Source organism: Gorilla gorilla, chromosome 12 (assembly GCF_029281585.2).
Source record: "Gorilla gorilla gorilla isolate KB3781 chromosome 12, NHGRI_mGorGor1-v2.1_pri, whole genome shotgun sequence".
Lineage (NCBI taxonomy): Eukaryota > Metazoa > Chordata > Mammalia > Primates > Hominidae > Gorilla > Gorilla gorilla.
Genome location: NC_073236.2, coordinates 136710677 through 136729457, shown reverse-complemented (window position 1 = coordinate 136729457; position 18781 = coordinate 136710677). Strand labels below are relative to the sequence as shown.

General features: G+C 47.2%; 1 protein-coding gene across 5 annotated transcripts in view; it reads right to left on the bottom strand.

Annotated features, from left to right (window-relative positions):
- Nucleotides 1-18781, bottom strand: part of EIPR1 (EARP complex and GARP complex interacting protein 1) — a 186933-nt gene that overhangs the window by 17271 nt on the left and 150881 nt on the right. For all 5 annotated transcript variants that reach the window (XM_004028772.4, XM_063696081.1, XM_055378706.2 and 2 more), the window contains one exon: nucleotides 8302-8401. In XM_004028772.4, coding sequence (XP_004028821.1) covers nucleotides 8302-8401 — 100 coding nt within the window. The remainder of the gene's footprint in view (nucleotides 1-8301; nucleotides 8402-18781) is intronic.

Genomic DNA, 18781 nt, shown 5'->3' with positions numbered 1-18781 from the left:
GGTCAAATGTCCAGACAGTGCCTAGCACGTGGCAGGCATCTTAAACATGTTTTTCTTCATCTTTACTATGACTCAAAAAACAGCACCTTGGAACATTCAGAAGAGCTCTGAGTGGTCTTTATGTGGGGCGAACACTGACGCTGCCTTCTGGAGCACTATGGTCTGATGGAGGCGATGGAAATGAAATCTGCTGGAGTCCCTGAGGCCCAGCGCCACCTTCAGGATGCAGAAGAAAAAGAAAAGGAAGAGGATCTTGGGAGGGCTGGGCTCTCCTGGTGGCACACTTGGGCTCTCCTGGCGGGACACCCAGGCTCTTGTGGTGGGATACCTGGCTGCCAGGGCTCCTGTTTCCAGATGGCAGGAGGTGGTAGCACCAGGGGACAGAGAAAGGGTGGAGGTGTGTCCTGCCAGGGTCACACGGCAGGTGGGCCCTTAGCCCTGAGGGAGGCTCTGCACACCCAGCTTGAATGGGACACAGAGTCCCCAGTGGGCTTCAGGCTCCCACACACCACCAAGGGTACCATCCCCTGGGGAGACGAAGTCTGAGGTGCACAGAGCTGACCCCCATGAGAGTCTGCATTGTGGCCTCCTGGAAGAGTAGAGCCTTCCTGTATCAGAAAATGTACACAGGGCATCAGCTGTCCCCATTAGGTGACAGGATGTGCTGTTTTAAACTTATTTTTAGTTTATTTCTAAAAGGATTCTATTTGTAGGAAGAATAGAACTAAAAGGGTCTTTTCACTCCTCCTTTGCTACACAAAAATCTAAGCTCTGTTTCTGGAGAAAAACTGTGTGTCTTAAACCCCAAAATGCAAATGTGACCTCAGTTTTACACACTTGAAATTGGAAAGACCATGAGTACAGATCAGAATTTTTTTTTTTTTTACCAAGATAGACTATAAGAAATATTTCTGCAACCCCAATTAGACATTACTGATCTGTTGGAGAGGTGGGTCTAATTAGAGGCAATTCTTGGGAGAGGGAAAAAGATCTTTTAAAAAGAATAATGAGGGCAGAAAACACTGGGAGCAGCGCGTCATGAAAGCACGCTGGATCCCTCATGTCTGAACTGTAAGGATCACTCGCTGGCTTTGGGGAAAGTCATTTAATTATGAAGGAGACACAGACTGCTTTCTGGGACCTCAAGTTCTGTCTTGCCTCTGCACGAGGGTCTTCTTGGTGACCCTCCTATTGGGTAACCTTCACCCACGGCCCAGTGTTGGAGATCATGTATTACAGCTGCTCCATCCACATCCATGTACCCATGCACCCATCCACGCGTCCACCCACCCGCCGTCCATCTACCTGACAGGCACACACTAAGAGCTTGCTGTGAGGAGCGCTGCTCTCCTGTAAGCTGTAATTCCACTGTTAAATGGACGCTTGGTCAGGCCAAGGAACATGTCTCAGGTCACACTGTTAAGGAGTGTCAGGAAGGGGACCTCGTTTTGCAGGCTGCACTGCTGCCCCAGCTGCAGGAGGACTCACTGCCTCCGGGCCTCCCCCGGCTCAAGTCGTCCTGTACTCTGTGCACCTTCCCACTCACCTGTGCCTGTCCCAGCTATTCCAGCAAAACTTGAAGTCTTACATTGAATGCATCATCTAGATACTGCAGGCCCTATAACCACATGACACATTACAAAAGGCAGAGGCTCTGTGTTGGCCACCAAAGCTCCAGCAGCATGTCACAGTTCAGGTGGCCCTTGGACATGGCAGGCACTCAGAACAGGGTGCTGATAGGGAGCCTGTGCCGAAGCTCCCAGGGTGAGCAGCTCCTCTTTCTTAAAGACGCCTGGTTCTAAAAATATATAATTTGTTTTGTATTACCAGAAAGAAGTCTTTTAAGAGCTTGTGAAAAAGACGCTCAGTTGCTAGATACCAGCACCTAGCCACTTTTGTTTTTTAATGACTTTTATTCAAAATCTGAGTGGAAGACTAATAAGAAAATGCTAGTGAGCTCCAATATTTACAAAATCAAACTATACATGTAGTTTTATGATATTAAAACTACACAACTTGGTAAATTATACTATGATATTAAAATATGCAACTTAGTAAATCACTGACTACATATTTTCTTAAAGATAATGGCTTTTTCAAAACAAATATCCAAAACATAAATTTCATTGGCCATTGTCTGAAACCCCTGGCTATAAAGCTGACATTTATTTTAATGATGCAGTCTCTGCTCAAAATATTTCAGAATGTCTTTTTATGAGTCTTACAAGGAAATCAGTTTTCATGTGGTTTTAACCCGTTTTCCACTAATCAGCTTTTGCAAAGCTTGCTGACCTATTTTATTTACCAGATTTTGTTCCAATTAACTTTTTCCAAAAATCAAATTCATGCTCATAGGACAAAATGTTATTGATCATTCAAGATACTCAAATAAGAGCAAGTTATCTGAGAACCTCACAGACCTGAAGGAGGACAGGAGAGGTCTGGGCAGGCAGGAGCCGCCGTGAGCACCTCTGTGCCCGGGTGGGACTCATTTATAGGGCATCAGACCTGACCCGCAGCCCCAGATCTGGCACTCAGACCACGTCACCTTCAGAAACTTCCTCTGCTTCCGTTAGCTTTCCTCTTCTCATCTGTCAGTTGGGAGGGGGCCCAATTATATGACGATGAGGTCTGTGTCTTTGATTAAAAGGATTACTTAAAAATAGTGAGAAATGACCATTTGTTGGGAAAAGTCCTTATTACCCTCTCCAAAGTGAGCTCACTGAGTGTCTGTTGAATGAATTTGGTCATGGCATGCTGGTATGCTTGGTGTATGGCTGACTTCTTGCAGTCATAACTCAACCCCAATTCCCCCAAGAAACACTCGGCGGGTCCTTCTTCCATGCGTGAGGCTCGTGGCAGGTCCTTCCTTGAGTGAGGCTCGTGGCGGGTCCTCCTTCTGTGAGTGAGGCCCGTGGCGAGTCCTCCTTCCTTGAGTGAGGCTCGTGGTGGGTCCTCCTTCTGTGAGTGAGGCCCGTAGCGAGTCCTCCTTCCTTGAGTGAGGCTCGTGGTGGGTCCTCCTTCTGTGAGTGAGGCCCGTGGCAGGTGCAGGTGTCTGGGGCCATCCCTGCTCCCCGACTCCAGTGTTCCTCTTCCCCACAAGGCCTCCAGCCTGGGAATGACGGCACACACAGGGTCCGTGCACGCTCATTCAGAATGTTCAGATTCTTCCGTCTAATAGGACAACGGAAGAGCTCTCATATTATCAAGGTCTCCAGAAGCGGGAACAATAGTGGAGGTGGCTGACCAGCACCATCTTTTCCGGGACGCCTGCTGGTGGGAAGGCAGGGTGTACACCCGTTCCGTGTTTCTCTCACTAAGCACAACGAAAGCCTGGACACTGCACATACAACAGAGGGTGATTTGAAAGTTGGAGAGAGAGGGCAGGCCCACGCAGCGCATAAGGAGACATGCAGTGGGGCTCCCTGGGGTCTCCTTCTGCCTCATTCACCCCAGACCTGGAGCTGAAGAAGCTGGAAGCCAGGAAACACCACCAAATAAGGCCCCAGAAGAGCCCACTGAAAGCCACATTTTCAAAAAGGGGCAGCCAAGTAGGACACAAAACCTCTAGACAGAAACCACGTACTCCAGACAAGCAGCCCAGAAAAAACCATGTCCTCGCTGCCCCCTACAACAGGGAAGCCCGGACTCCGTGTCCCCCGCATGGTGAGGATGCGTGGAAGGAGGCCCAGGCACCTTGTGCATCTTAACCAAAGTGGACCCTGACGTCACTGTCAAACGCACAGCGATCAGCCCCCTGAGGAGAAAGCAGGAGACAATCTTCAGCATCCAAGTCATCTCAGCTCTCAGCCCTGGGACAAGGGACAATGCATAAAAGGAAAGACCAACAAACTGAACTTCATCGACATGGAGAACCTTCCAGACAATGGAACATTACTCAGTGATAAAAAGAAATGTGCTTTCAAGCCATGAAAAGACCTGGAGAAACCTTGACTGCTTATCACTAAGGGACAGAAACCAATCTAAAAACCATCCATACTGTATGGATCCAACTCTGTGACATCCTGGAAAAAGCAAAACAATGGCAATGGTGAAAAGATCAGGCTTGCCAGGCGCTTGGAGAGAGAGCATGAGAAAGAATCATCGTTGGGGCACAGAGGATTTTTAGGGCCGTGAAACAATTGTGTGTGACACCACGGTAGAGGACAGGTGTCAGGACACATTTGTCCAAACCCACAGAACATCCAGCACCAAGAGGGAGCCCTAATGTCAACGAGGGGCTCTGGGTGACGGTGATGTGCCCGTGTGGGTTAATCAGTGATAACAAAGGTCCCACGCCAGCAGGGGATATGCTGAGAGTGGGGGAGGCTGTGGGAAATCTCTGTATCATCCACTCAATTTTGCCGTGAACTTAAAACTGTTCTAAAAGAAAAAAAAAAAAAGAGATAAACTTTTGCTCTGAAAAAGACCCTACTAAAAAGAGGAAAAGAAAAGTGACAGAATAGGAAAGAGCATTGCCAGCCACCTCCACGTTTCAGGAGCAGAGACTTAAAATGCGAAGGGAACAACTCCTCATTCAGGGTGAACGCATCTGTCCCACCCACATCTGTTTTTCCAGAACTCAGTCCCACGGCCACACCAGGCTGCAGAGAGGCTGGGGAGTGAGGCCTGTCCCGGTCTGTGTTGCCACAGAGGACAAGGGACAGACATTGGGACAAGGAGCTGTCCCTGAACACCCCCACGACAATCACAGCCACATGCAGGGATGAGCACGCTTGGTTTCTAGACAAGAAAGCAACATCCGCAGGCGAGTCGAGGAGGTCCCGGTGCTGCTGTCCCATTCTCCATGTCCAGGTCTTCTCACTGTTTACCTCCCACTTCTTTTTTTTTCTTTTTTGAGACGGAGTCTCGCTCTGTCGCCAGGCTGGAGTGCAGTGGCGTGATCTTGGCTCACTGCAACCTCCACCTCCCAGGTTCAAGCAAGTCTCCCTGCCCTAGCCTCCTGAGTAGCTGAGATTACAGGCACGTGCCACCACGCCTGGCTAATTTATTTTTATTTTTATTTTTAGTAGAGACGGGGTTTCACCACGTTGGCCAGGCTGGCCTCGAACTCCTCCCAAAGTGCTGGGATTACAGGCGTGAGCCACCGCCCCTGGCCTAGCTCCCACTACTAAGTGAGAACATGCATAGTTTGGGTGGAGGATGGGAGGAGACAGGACTGTAAACTCCCCATTGGTACTGTGCTTATTACCTGGCTCATGAAATCATCTGTACACCAAACCCCTGTGACATGCAATTTACCTACATCGCAAACCTGCACATGCACCCCTGAACCTAAAACGAAAGTTTAAAAATAAGTAAATAAAATTTTAATAAAATATCAGAAATAAAAGGGCAAATGAATCCACCTATGGGCACGCCGCAGTGAACAGGAGGGTCGCTGCTGGAACCAGCAGTCGGGTTCCACGCATGAAGTTCTCCACTTTAACACTAACGAAACAAGCCTCTTTCTTTCCTCTGTACCATGTCTCTTCCAGTTTGGAGAACAAGAAAGATGAAAACAGAACAGGCTTTCCAAGGTGCGCTGGCAAGGAGCCATAGAACCCACCGACCGCCCACAAAGTTCCCAGCCCCTCCCCACGAGCTCTGAGATTAAGCTCGGCTTCTGCCCACTGCTCTCTTGGTCCCCAAAACACAAACGCTATTTGCATTACAGGCACGCTGGACATGGCGTTGGCTGCAAGGACCATGCTGCTGTCGCTAGGAGTGCCCCCCAGCTTATGTTTGTTTATCTGATCCTCCTGTGGTACATTTTAAACCTCTGATTAGAAACTTTCCAATAGAAACACTGTGTTCCTGAGGCACACTCCCTTCCTTCAAAGAGGTACTGTGTGTGTCACGCCAAGCAGATGGCTCTCTCTAGATGGCCATCTTCAAGGAGCTCCTGCTCTCCCACGTGAACAGAAGGCAGAGGTGGAGTGAATCCTCACGCAAGCTTCCTTCTCGCTCCACCACTGTCGGCTCCTTGACAGAAGCTATTTATTTCGTGGCGAGTGAAAGCTGGGAAAGGCGAAGATGAATGAGCACACACAGACACAGGACGGCCATCCCTCTACCCTCATCGGGGTCTGTGGCCCCCACGGAACCTTCCACTCCAGGCCTCCCCTGAGTTCTGCTAATGATTATAAATGGCACGGAATTTCCAATTTAATTGCAAAAGGTAATGATGCAGTGAGCATGAGATTAGATTCACCACAGAAGGCAATATCCTCAAACAATAAAAAGACATTGAGAAGCTGGGTGTGAAGATGGCTCAAATCGATAGGAAGGTTTCTGTATTAAATACCACAGTGGAGGGTCACAAAGTAATATTGACAGAACTGCTGACAGTGGATAAAAAAGGGGGAGAGAAAACTAAATTGATCTCTGCAGAAAATAAGTTACAGATTAATCACCCTACCATGAAATCCATTTGAGATGACCGAGGCTCTGAAGATGTGTTCACAGTTTGATTACAGAATAGGTCTCCACCTGCCGCATCCTAGCGTGTGGGGTCTCCTTTCTCCCCGGCATCCTCCCTGAGACAGCGAGCACAGTAGGTGTGCAGAAGGCTCCACCCAGCTCTTCCCACACCAGGAGCCGGGCCCTCTGCCCAAGTGTCTATACCAGGAATGGAGCCCTCTGCCCAAGTGTCTCGCCCAAAGCCTACCGTGAGCCTGGCATTTTAATAGGAAAGTATTTCCCTCCTTCTTCCTGGAGGTTTATAGTTATGTAGGAATGCCCCGCGAAAACACAGGGAGGGAAGGGACAAGGAAGGCATCGCCTTCCACCATGACCAGACTCTGCCAAATCTCCCGGAAGGTGGGAGATTATGAACATATATCCCCAGCCTGCAGGTGTGGTCCACAGGGGTCAATCTCAGGCATGAAATGTCATTCGTTTCCTGTTTTATCTTAAAAGATTTGTGCGAAATTTGCACTCTACTCCAAGATATGAAGATATGCCTTATATTTAAAGTTTTTCATGAAAATAATAATTCTCTTCCTTAAACACCATTGATGCTCTGGGTGAACGCCCAACACTTAATTCCGTGGTGAAGGCTGTGAGACTCCCTTTTGTCCATTCAGAGGTTTAAAGCTTTAACAGGAAACTTAATATTTTTAAGTCTTACTTCTGCGCCACTTATTAATAATGATGCATCATTATTCATACCACCTCGTCAGCCTAGAGGGCTGAGGAAAGGACTTATTAATATTCTAAGGCACCATGAGGGAGAAGAGCTAAAAAAACATGGTAGGAACAAATAAATATAAGATGAGGCCATCACTGGAGAAATCTATCCAATGGATGCTTGCGCGATCGCTTTGACTGTGTGCAGGCAACGAAGCCGCCAAGGTATAAATGACATTGTAAGTGCTATCAGTTCAAAGTTCTTCCATTTTCTCTTTTCTAAAGTGGTTACTTTAACATAAACAAATGCAATGAAATTATGAATGCATGTAAAAACCACATTTTAAAGGAGAAAATTTTAAGAAATCAAATATGAAAAATATATATTAATATTTACTCTGTGAGAGACAAAGTATTCAAACGATGCATATTTAAAAGCAAAACTCAACCCAAAGAAAGCGCTAAAAGTTATTTTCATAACTCATGCAAATATATTACAAGAGCTAGGCACCACTATGAAATTAAAATGTTATAATTGCTCCTACTTAAAACTATGATTTTACCCAAATATACTTTAAGAATCCATTTATCAAAAGGACAGCACGCTTGAAACGGTAGAAAATACTCCTGGGCATCCCACTCCCTCCTTTGCTCAAAGTGCAGCAAAACGCAGATGTTTTGCAAACCACTGGGTTCCGTGTCATATCTCACAGGCCCTGAGTGACATCTGAACGGCTTTCACCTGAAAGACCCCATCAGTCAGTTCTTTGATTGATGATTCAGTCTGTTCATTAACTAAGGTCAAAATTCTAAACTGTTGTGAATCAAGAATTACATTCTGAATTTAGCCCAAAGGTCCCATTTATTAATTTTTTTATTTTTTTCATTACACTTTAAGTTCTAGGGTACATGTGCACAACGTGCAGATTTGTTACATATGTATACACGTGCCGTGTTGGTGTGCTGCACCCATTAACTAGTAATTTACATTAGGTATGTCTCCTAATGCTATCCCTCCCGCTCCCCCAACCCCACGACAGGCCCCGGTGCATGATGTTCCCCACCCTGTGTCCAAGTGATCTCATTGTTCAATTCCCACCTATGAGCGAGAACATGCGGTGTTTGGTTTAAAAATACAGAAACAAACGCTGTGTTGTTCCTTTTACTTACCACAGCCTGGCTTGAGCTTTCCTGTAAATCCCACAGCAGGATATGGTTATCAGCCAAGGAAATGATTTTCTTCCCATCTCCCATTGGCTCCCACACGACACTAAGAGAAAGAGAAGTACCAAATGTTAACATAAACATTTGAGATAACCAGGCTGGTAGCTAAGAGCTGTGATACACGTTCTTCATGACGCAGGAAATCTTTTCCGGCCTGTAGTCACTAGAGTATTTTTTACACTGTCATCCGGCAATGCCTGACAACACTGTTGTCTCGCTGTTATGGACTGAATTGTGCCCCCCTCCCCAGATTCATGTGTGGAAGTCCTAGCCCCCCACATGGTGTGATGCTGCAGAGGTTCGTCAATGTACACGGGGGCTATGTCCTCACATCCGTCGTAAGTTTAAAATACCGTGAGCTGAAAATGCAGTGGGTGCACCTAACCCACTCATTGTCAGAGCCAGCCTAACCTACCTTAAACAGGCTGACAACACTCACATCAGCCTACAGCTGGGAAAATCATCTAACACAAGACGTACTTTATAAGAAAGTGCTGAATATCTCATGTAACGTATTGGATATCACACTGAAAGTGAAAGGTAGAATGGTTGTATGGGACTCGAAATGCAATTTCTACGAATGCATAGTGCTTCTATGCCATTGTAAAGTTGAGAGGCCATAAGTCAGGGACTGTCTGTACTTGAAATGGAGCCTTTGGGGGGTGATTAGGGTTAGAGAAGGTCATGAGGGTGGGGACCTCGCAATGGGATTCATGCCTTTATAAGAAGAGACCTGGAGGGCAGGCTTCCTCTGTCTCTCTCCATCACGTGAGGACACAGTGAGAAGGCAGCTGTCTACACATCAGTAAGAGAGCCCTCACCAGGAAATGAATCAGCCAACACCTTGATCCTGGACTTCCCACCCCAGGAACACATTTTCATGTTGACGCCGCCCAGCGTGTGGCGCTTTTTATGGCAGCCCAAGCTAAGACACTCACCAACGTGGGCTTCATCAGTAACTAAGGAATGGACACTGACCAGCAGTGGCCAACAAGACGTGAGGGAGGCCTGTGGGGGCTGGAGGGTGGAGAGTCTTATGGAGGCAGAGAGGAGAAGATGATTTGCACAGGATGCCCACATCCTTTGTAGCAATCTCCTTAGGCACTCAAGGATAATGGCAAAGTACTGGACGAGATGGGAGGACAGAGCTTAGAGCAGGGTAGAGGAGCTGCCACCGGCCACACCAGGCTCAGGGGTGATGTGAAGCCATTTCCTAATGTTTGAGCCAATTGGAGCCACCGTTTCCCATCATCTGCAGCCAAAGCCATCCTAAATGATACAATGCTATTCAGTTATTCAACAAAGACCAAAATCCTCTCACCTCTGCGATAAAGCCATAAAGAGACCAAGAATTTTTCAATGTGGTCGCAAATATGGATGTCTGTTTTCTCTGGTGAAATTCTTAAATGCTTATTTATAAAGAAGGGAATTTCATTCCATGTGCTTTAACGTGTGAGTAATTAAAGACATCAATAAGGTACTACACTATTTCTTTTTAAACAGAACACAATATGGATTGATTGGGGGCACCCTCAAGCATACCCCCCTTACACCATCATCTCAAGACTGTCCATGGAGCTATTATTACTTGTAATCACAACATTAACATCATTCAAAACCACAATCTCTTTCTCATTTATAGTTTAAGGAACACACAGAAAGCTCATAGTACTGTGATCAAAGGCACATCACGCCTATATTAGACCAAGAGTTTATTGTATCTTATCTATTCATAATAAGCACATAATATGTAGTAAACAAGACCAAAACTCTAAAGCTAGGATGCTGAAAAACCTGCTCCAAAACCCACTGCTCCTGTCCAGTTAAGACAATGGCTGACTCTAATGGTGAAGATACTTGTTTGGAGCAAAATGATCACACTTCTCTCCGTAGCCCAGTTACTGCAGATAAACATAGGTAGAGTTCGGACAGCTTGACAGTAAATTCCAAGGAACAAATGCAATGCGGGGAGAGAAGGATGCAACGGGCAGCCCACAGATCTCATGCTGGTGGAGTAATGCACTTACCCCATGCGGGACATTTTCTATATGACGGGCAGTAAATTTCCATGGATTCATAAGCTCCCCAGCAGATCTCACTTATAACTCACGTGTGCTTCCCACCAAAAAACAAGCAAAAGGCTGGAGCAAGGAGTATCCGTGTGGGCTATGCCAACAATGCAGTGACAGTGACTTCTCAGCATGGTACCAGCAAGACGCAGTCTACGTCAGCACCAAGACACTTGGGGTTTTAGTAGAAGCTCCAGAAAGGCAGAGATTCCCTTCGCAACTAACTCACACATCACAGGATGAGAACTAGCCAATCTGATGTCAAAGACTACCTAATTATGAATCAAAGCTAAGAGCCTGTAAGTTATCCACACTTTCCCACAGACCAATTTTAATAATGCACAAACACTAATCTTGGCTACCTCCTTTGGTGCCATAAATATTTGACTACAGTGTCTCTAAACAGATTAAAGGTTTCTGAATCATACACCCCATCTATTAAAACTCTTCTATGTTCCCCACAATGACTGGCAACCTTTGGGGCACACACTTAATACCTGTTGTTGAATTCTAAGTCAGAGTGAAGAATTCCAGATCAGAGTGAAGATGTCATATTAACAAATAACACTATTTTAAAATAAATTTAGTTATAACCATTAGTACATCTGGATTTGGAAAATAGTCAACAACTCTAGAATGAGGAAATGTTTTAAAGGCCTCTGAACAACTTTGAAGCTTCGAACACTGTGTTTCAAAGAGCAGCATCCTCAAGCCCTTCCTCGGAAGACAAGTGTGCCCTTTCAACTGCCCACAGTCCCAACCTGTGTCACCATCTGTTTTCTAAATCCATAAGAGAACATAATTGTGGATGAGGAGAGAAAAGGGGTGGCTCTAAACAGAAATGTAGGTGATTCAGCAAGCTATACAAGATGATTAATTCAGAGCAAAATAGATTGGGGGGAAGGAAGCAAAAATACAGGAATTAATAAGACCCCATAACCTAGGGCAGTTCGTTTTGGATGGAATTTGAAACACTAGCATGTACTCACAAAGCCATAAGAGCAACACTGTATTACAGTTTGTGTAAGGAGCTGTTCTTAGTCACTGCCAAGAATCACTGGGGTTTACCCGCAGTAAGCTCTAGCTAAAAAGTAGTAAACATCAAAATACGTTTTGAAAGGTTTTCATCTAAATGTTTTAAGTTTGATGTTTAACTTCAATAAACATAGGTGCTTCATAAAACTCAAGAAAGTAACCCCATACAACTGCAATCTGTCAATTAACAAATAAAAACATTAAAAAGAATAACCCTAAATATTTCACATAGCTAAGATTTTAATCCAAATTTTTTAAAAAATTGAGTTAAACTCATGTAAAAGCACTGTAGAAAGAGGTGTTCGTCATATCCCACTGCAGATTAGTGGAGAAGCCGCCCTCTGTGAAGCAACGGGCTCCACAGAGAGAGGCAGACACCAGTACCACGGGTCAAATCTGATGGCAGATATTCAGAAACCACGCATCACAAAAAGGCTGCAACCAGCAAGACCCCGCATGGTACCAGTCTGATATACCACTTCCTGGGCCCCACCTGAGAATCTTCAGAGGCCCCACTGGCTACCCTGATACACCCCACAGAGTGTGTCACCTTAGCTGAGAAACCCCCATTGCCACTCCCAGGCAGTAAAGGAGGTTTCATTCCCCAACCCCTCATAAGCTATGCTAAATACACGAGTCGGGGGCACACCCAGCATGGCCCTGGTACACTCTAGAGTGTTCACACTGAGCCAGGTGCACACCCAACACAGCCCTGGTACACTCTAGAGCATTCACAGTGAGTCAGGTGCACACCCAGCATGGCCCCAATACACTCCAGAGCTTTCACAGTGAGTCAGGTGCACACCCAACATGGCCCTGGTATAGTCTAGAGCATTCACAGTGCGTCAGGTGCACACCCAACACGACCCTGGTATGCTCTAGAGCATTCACAGTGACTCAGATGCACACCCAACACAGCCCTGATACACTCTAGAGCTTTCACAGTGAGTCAGGTGCACACCCAACACGACCCTGGTATGCTCTAGAGCATTCACAGTGACTCAGGTGCACACCCAACATGGCCCTGATACACTCTAGAGCATTCACAGTGAGTCAGGTGGACACCCAACATGGCTCTGATACGCTCTAGAGCTTTCACAGTGAGTGAGTCAGGTGCACACCCAACATGGCCCTGATACGCTCTAGAGCTTTCACAGTGAGTGAGTCAGGTGCACACCCAACACGGCCCTGATACGCTCTAGAGCTTTCACAGTGAGTCAGGTGCACACCCAGCATGGCCCTGATACACTCTAGAGCATTCACAGTGAGTCAGGTGGACACCCAACATGGCTCTGATACGCTCTAGAGCTTTCACAGTGAGTGAGTCAGGTGCACACCCAACATGGCCCTGATACGCTCTAGAGCTTTCACAGTGAGTGAGTCAGGTGCACACCCAACACGGCCCTGATACGCTCTAGAGCTTTCACAGTGAGTCAGGTGCACACCCAGCATGGCCCTGGTATACTCTAGAGCATTCACAGTGAGTCAGGTGCACACTCAACACGACCCTGGTATACTCTAGAGCATTCACAGTGACTCAGGTGCACACCCAACACAGCCCTGATACGCTCTAGAGCTTTCACAGTGAGTCAGGTGCACACTCAGCACAGCCCTGATATGCTCTAGAGCTTTCACAGTGAGTCGGGTGCACACCCAACATGGCCCCGATATGCTCTAGAGCTTTCACAGTGAGTCAGGTGCACACCCAATACGGCCCTGATACACTCTAGAGCTTTCACAGTGAGTCAGGTGCACACCCAACACAGCCCTGGTACGCTCTAGAGCATTCACAGTGAGTCAGGTGCACACCCAGCATGGCTCTGGTACACTCTAGAGCATTCACAGTGAGTCCATGCACATGATGGCCCCAGTACATTCTTAGGGCAGGAGTTCCCAACCCCCAGACTGTGGACTGGTACCAATCCATATCCTGTTAGGAACTAGGCCGCACAGCAGGAGTTAAGGAGTGGGCAAGTGACATTACAGCCTGAGCTCTGTCTCCTGTCAAATCAGGAGGCATTAGATTCTCATAGGAGCAGGAACCCTGTTGTGAACTGTGCATGAGAGGGATCTAGGCTGCACACTCCTTATGAGAATCTAATGCCTGATGATCTGAGGTGGAAGTTTCATCCCAAAACTATCCACCCTGGTCCATGGAAAAATTGTCTTCCACGAAACTGGTCCCTGTTGCTGAAAATATTGGGGACCACTGCCATAGAGCATTTACAATGAGGCAGGTATGCACACACACAATGGTCATAGAACAGTCTAGAGCATTTACACAGTCAGGAACACATGCACACAATGGCCGAGGTATACACTAGAGCATTCACAGTGAGTCGGGGACACACGCACACAATGGCCATGGTACATTTTAGAGCATTTATAGAGTCAAGTGCACATGCACACAATGGCTGTAGTACATTCTAGAGCATTTATAGAGTCAGGTACATACACTCACAATGGCTAAAATAAGTGAGTCAGGTGCACGTGTGCATGATGGCCGAGGTACATTCTAGAGCATTCACAGTCAGTTAAGGACACATGCACACAATGGCCATGGTACATTTTAGAGCATTTAGAGTCAGGTGCACATGCACACGATGACCATGGTACACTCTAGAACACTCACAGTGAGTCAGGAACACACGCACACAATGGCCGAGGTACACTCTAGAGCATTCACAGTGAGTCCATAACACACGCACACAATGGCCAAGGTACATTCTAGAGCATTCACAGTCAGTTAAGGACACATGCACACAATGGCCATGGTACATTTTAGAGCATTTAGAGTCAGGTGCACATGCACACGATGACCATGGTACACTCTAGAACACTCACAGTGAGTCAGGAACACATGCACACAATGGCCGAGGTACACTCTAGAGCATTCACAGTGAGTCGGGAACACACGCACACAATGGCCAAGGTACACTCTAGAGCATTCACAGTGAGTCGGGAACGCACGCACACAATGGCCAAGGTACACTCTAGAGCATTCACAGTGAGTCAGGAACACATGCACACAATGGCCGAGGTACACTCTAGAGCATTCACAGTGAGTCGGGAACACACGCACACAATGGCCAAGGTACACTCTAGAGCACTCACAGTGAGTCAGGAACACATGCACACAATGGCCGAGGTACACTCTAGAACATTCACAGTGAGTCGGGAACACACGCATACAATGGCTGAGGTACAAGCTAGAACATTCACAGTGAGTCCATAACACACGCACACAATGGCCAAGGTACATTCTAGAGCATTCACAGTCAGTTAAGGACACATGCACACAATGGCCATGGTACATTTTAGAGCATTTAGAGTCAGGTGCACATGCACACGATGACCATGGTACACTCTAGAACACTCACAGTGAGTCAGGAACACATGCACACAATGGCCGAGGTACACTCTAGAGCATTCACAGTGAGTCGGGAACACACGCACACAATGGCCAAGGTACACTCTAGAGCATTCACAGTGAGTCGGGAACGCACGCACACAATGGCCGAGGTACAGGCTAGAACATTCACAGTCAGTTGAGGACACAAGCACACAATGGCCAAGATACACTCTAGAGCATTCACAGTGAGTCCGGAAAACATGCACACAATGGCCGAGGTACGCTCTAGAACATTCACAGTGAGTCTGGAACACGCGCACACAATGGCCAAGATACACTCTAGAGCATTCACAGTGATTCGGGAACACACGCACACAATGGCCGAGATACACTCTAGAACATTCACAGTGAGTCGGGAACACACACACACAATGGCCGAGGTACACTCTAGAGCATTCACAGTCAGTTGAGGGCACAAGCACACAATGGCCGAGGTACACTCTTGAACATTCACGGTGAGTCTGGAACACACGCACACAATGGCTGAGGTAAACTCTAGAACATTCATGGTGAGTCCAGAACACACGCACACAATGGCCGAGGTACACTCTAGAGCATTCACAGTCAGTTGAGGACACAAGCACACAATGGCCGAGGTACACTCTAGAACATTCACAGTGAGTCTGGAACACATGCACACAATGGCCGAGGTACACTCTAGAGCATTCACAGTGAGTCGGGAACACATGCACACAATGGCCGAGGTACACTGTAGAACATTCACAGTCAGTTGAGGACACAAGCACACAATGGCCAAGATACACTCTAGAGCATTCACAGTGAGTCCGGATAACACGCACACAATGGCCGAGGTACGCTCTAGAACATTCACAGTGAGTCTGGAACACACGCACACAATGGCTGAGGTAAACTCTAGAACATTCACGGTGAGTCCAGAACACACGCACACAATGGCCGAGGTACACTCTAGAGCATTCACAGTCAGTTGAGGACACAAGCACACAATGGCCGAGGTACACTCTAGAACATTCACGGTGAGTCTGGAACACACGCACACAATGGCCGAGGTACACTCTAGAGCATTCACAGTCAGTTGAAGACACAAGCACACAATGGCCGAGGTACACTCCAGAACATTCACAGTGAGTCTGGAACACACGCACACAATGGCCGAGGTAAACTCTAGTGCATTTATAGAGTCAGGTGCACATGCACACGATGGCCACGGACAGCTCTGGGACACATTTTGAAGCATCCATTTCACGTCCTAATGAGCTGATGGTCATAATCAATGCTCCTGAAAACTTGTTTCCCAAATCCCCTCGCGGTTTTTTTTTTTTTGTTTCACAAGACACTTATGTATGCATTTGAATGGGTACCAATTCCAAAGTGGTAGAGATTCAAAGCCGAATCAAACATTTGCCTCTACATGCACATCCAGCAGCACAGCATCCTGCACTTAAGAGGAGCATGTGCTCTAAAAGACACTCTCCCTGCAGACATATCACTGCAACACCTTCTTCCCCTGGCTAGAAGAAAATGGGTCATCTTAGCCTAGTTTTGCTCCAGGTGTGGAATAAAATAAGTGGGGGAGAGGACGGTATTTCCTGCAGGAAATCGTGGTGTGCTATTCCACTCATTTTCTCTGCATGCGACTGATTTTGTATCTGCCTTGGCGTGGGCCAAGGGATATACTTCTCTATGAAAAAGCTCATATTTCTCAGTCATATTATCAGAGGAAGCAATAAAATGAGTTTCAAGTGGCTGTATAAGTAACTTTTTAGATCTATGAAGAAAAAATATAATTCAAAAAGAAGCAAAAAAAGGCTTAAAGACTACAGGAGGTAATATTGATTTGCTTTAGAAAATAACCTGGCTTCGAGTTCTCACAGGTAAAGCTTTCAAGAAATGCTTCTTGGGTTCTGAAGATCACAGAGAACATTGTAAGGCTGTGATGAAGTCTGCGAAGAGCACAGGGAAATGAAGGAAGGTCACATGGCACTTGAGCCTCGGTACCGACTGAGTCTGTGGGAGGGAGGGCTGGGCGTGGAGGGCCCTGAAGAGTGACTGCCAGACAGACTGAAAACCTGTCACCTGGGTAGATGGGTGCATGATGACATCATGGATTCGCTTTCAGAGAGACCAGATCGAGATATCATCTTGCTAGGAGTCTAGGAAACCAACTACACAAACAGAAGCTTCGTGGCTTTCTGGAAACACAGCCATGGGTGGTGGCTACATGTTTGCAGAGAGTAGTGACGGGCGGTTCCCTAACCAATCATGGTTTTGTGTGTCTTTCTTGTTAAGAGATAAATGTCAAGGCAAAGAGGGAAAGGGTCAAGAAAGACAATTCAGAAGAATCTGAGCCCAGGAGCCTCAGGGTCCTACAAACTGCCCAAGCCTGAGACTGGCAATATGGATTATTCTTCACAGGACCAGAACTGAAGCTGAAAGGGCACATAGCTTACAATAAAATGCGTAGTTTGCAGATGACGACGAAGAGAGATGTGGCCTACTTCCTATCACTTGGCCTGCACATTCTCAGGCCTTGGTCGAAACACCACTTCCTCCCACGGAGTTGACTGATCCACAAAGGTCGCTGGGACTTTCCCTGGTCCTTTCCCGTGGCAGCCTGCACTCCCCCCACACATGCAACACATTGATCACCACCGGCACCCGGGTTCCTGGCCAGACTCTCAACTCTGTACGAGCAACGAGCTCACACCTCCCACTCATGGGAATATGCAAGCAGCCAGCTCAGGCTGTGACAGGCACCTAAGAGGCCTTTAGTAAACTGTGTGCTGACGAAGGAGGAGGGAAGAATTCATCCCGCCCCCTCTGAGTATGTGAGGATGTTTTGCGCATTCTTAAATGCATAAAAAATAAACTTAGAAAAAGTCTGTTTATCAAGTACAACTCAGTGAAGACTGGTTCACCCTAGAACCCCATGGAAAGGGTTTGCTACTCAGTATCCAAAGCGCCTCACTAAAAAAGAGGCTTTGCTTGTGAATCAATTCGCAAGGGGCTGCTGGGGCCAGGTCAAGGTGCAGCCCTGTAGGTGGCCCCCAGGGTGGACACCTGCCCTCTGCTCTCTCTATGCTCCTCCTCCCAAACCTGCCCACTCCCATTCCGAGGGCTGGAACGGCATGGCGGCATGCCTGTGGACAAAGCCAGAACCAATTCATCCGGTGGACTCCCCAGCTCCGACCACATGTCCCATGCGACCCCTAAACTCCCCATGTATCAAGCAGAAAGTGCTCCTCTGTGGCACCCGCCTCTTCCAACCAAGAGAACCATCCTGGGAACAAACGCTTCAGAGTAGTTACACCTCTCTATCATTCTCAAACTCTAAATGCAAAACAAAGCTCACTGAATTGTACTTTTTAATGTCTGTTGTGTTGCCTTTTCTTCAATCTAACCTAAGATCTGGCCATGACTTTATTTCATTCCAGGTTGTCTGGAGACACCGCCTGCCTGATTCCCGCCTTACCGGCTAAATTTGTCTCCCTGTAGTCTCTGCCTGGTCCCATCTCGGCCTGTATTTGCCGTTTTCCATCATTAAAACAAGAAAACATACAGTGTCTTACTTTAAGGACTCACCATCCAGACACAGTCTTAGGCTCAAGTGCTACTTCCAACAGGAAGTCAGCTTCAAACCTGCCATAACAGCAACCGGCACTTATGCAGCTCCTACCACGCACCCGGCTTTACCTGTAATAGTCACATCTGCCTTACTTTACACCTTAGGTTGCTCAACTAGAAAGATTCAGAATTGGGTGCTACACGCCTGCCCGTCCAACCAGCCCTGATTGCCAAACAGGTTTCACCTCAAAGGACCAGAGGTGCCTGGCTGGACACTCTATCACGAGGCTCCAGGCTCTGCTGCAGGGCCCCATGATCAAGGCACACTGCCTGCCCCATAGGCAGCCAGGAAGAGGCAGCCCCGTGT